This window comes from Rhagoletis pomonella, unplaced genomic scaffold, assembly GCF_013731165.1.
Source record: "Rhagoletis pomonella isolate Grant_MI unplaced genomic scaffold, Rhpom_1.0 Rhpom_scaffold_21670, whole genome shotgun sequence".
Lineage (NCBI taxonomy): Eukaryota > Metazoa > Arthropoda > Insecta > Diptera > Tephritidae > Rhagoletis > Rhagoletis pomonella.
The window spans coordinates 1-1,396 of NW_023480184.1; the positions used below are offsets into that span (position 1 = coordinate 1).

The 1,396-nt window shown below is 42.2% G+C and overlaps 1 protein-coding gene across 1 annotated transcript; it reads left to right on the top strand.

The window, feature by feature from the left end:
• Window positions 1–3: 3 nt before the first annotated feature.
• LOC118732522 (prolyl 4-hydroxylase subunit alpha-1-like) lies at window positions 4–834 on the top strand (the record flags this gene model as incomplete). Its single annotated transcript, XM_036461652.1, has 3 exons — window positions 4–372; window positions 439–495; window positions 588–834. Coding segments are annotated over 3 exons (600 nt in total), but the record flags the coding sequence as incomplete, so codon positions are not given.
• Between the last annotated feature and the right edge of the window lie 562 nt (window positions 835–1,396).

The following is a 1,396-nucleotide window of genomic DNA, read 5'->3' on the forward strand; positions in this document are numbered from 1 at the left end:
CGGTGTCGCTACGAAAGCAATAATCATCCTTATCGTCTTATCGCCCCATTCAAAGTGGAGGAACATAGCCTGGATCCATTGGTGTTGACATTTCATGATTTTATCGACGACATAAAGATTGCCACCATCAAATATATGGCCGAGCCTCGCATGCAACGCTCCACTGTGCGCGACGTGGTGACCCTATCAAAGGCCACTGACTTCCGCATTAGCAAGAACGCTTGGCTGGGCTATCAGGAGCACCCTTACATGTTGGGTATGTTGCGTGATTTGCGCGATATAACCGGCCTCGATATGACACGCTGCGAAAAATTGCAAGTAGCCAATTATGGACTGGGCGGACACTATGAACCGCACTGGGATTTCTATTTGGTAAGTGTTGCAACATACATAGTAAGTATATAGATGTATGTATGTTATCCTTTGTTTGCTTTTTAGGACATTGAACGCATACCGGTGGGATTGAGTAATCGCATTGCGACTGCCATATTTTACGTAAGTGTGTGTGTATGTGTGTGTGAATTTTGAGCACTTAAATAAGTGTGTTCATGTTAATTTTGAAATTTGCTTGTTTCCTACCCGCTTAGCTTTCTGAGGTGGAGCAAGGTGGCGCTACCGGGTTTCCATATCTGAATTTTGCCATCAAGCCGAAAAAGGGCAACGTACTTTTCTGGTATAATTTGCATAGAACTGTGGAAGGTGATTATCGTACGAGACATGCAGCCTGTCCGGTATTGAAGGGATCCAAGTGGAGTGAGTAATACATAACATACAACTGATTTGATTGCTTAAAGTGAATTCCATTGGAGTGCAGTTAGGCATAGAGGGGCTTTTGGATGTGCAGTTACAGTTGCTCGACTTTACCCAATTACTACTGTCGCGTACGCGTTTGACAGTAACCTGGTAGGGGGTTTTGAAGCGTTTGATGGGCTCCCATGCAAGTCGATACTGAATAATTAATTGTCCCATTTTAAAGCAATAATGATTACTAGACTGCGGATTTTCATGCAGAAAACCCAAAATCAAAATTCATACAAATTTATACACTTTGCTTATAGCTATGTGAAACATATTTCTAGGCTCCGTATTTTGCATAAAAATCCGCAGTCTAATGATTACGAGATCCTCCTTACCCGATGGCATGGGTCTTCGCTACTGGTGAGAGATGTGGTAACCACCCCGTGTGAAGCTTTGGGTCGCGTAAAAAAAGGAGAGAGCTTAATATGTGTTTAGAGGTTCACTAAATTCTGAAACATTATCAGTGGTGGCTGCCAGCGGTTGTCTTGTATTCGAGCAAGTTGTGTCAAAGTATGTCGAAAAATGTTGGCGTCAAAATATGACATAGTGCAAACCATACTTAAAAGAGTTTATCACTATGTATGATATGAACTTAACA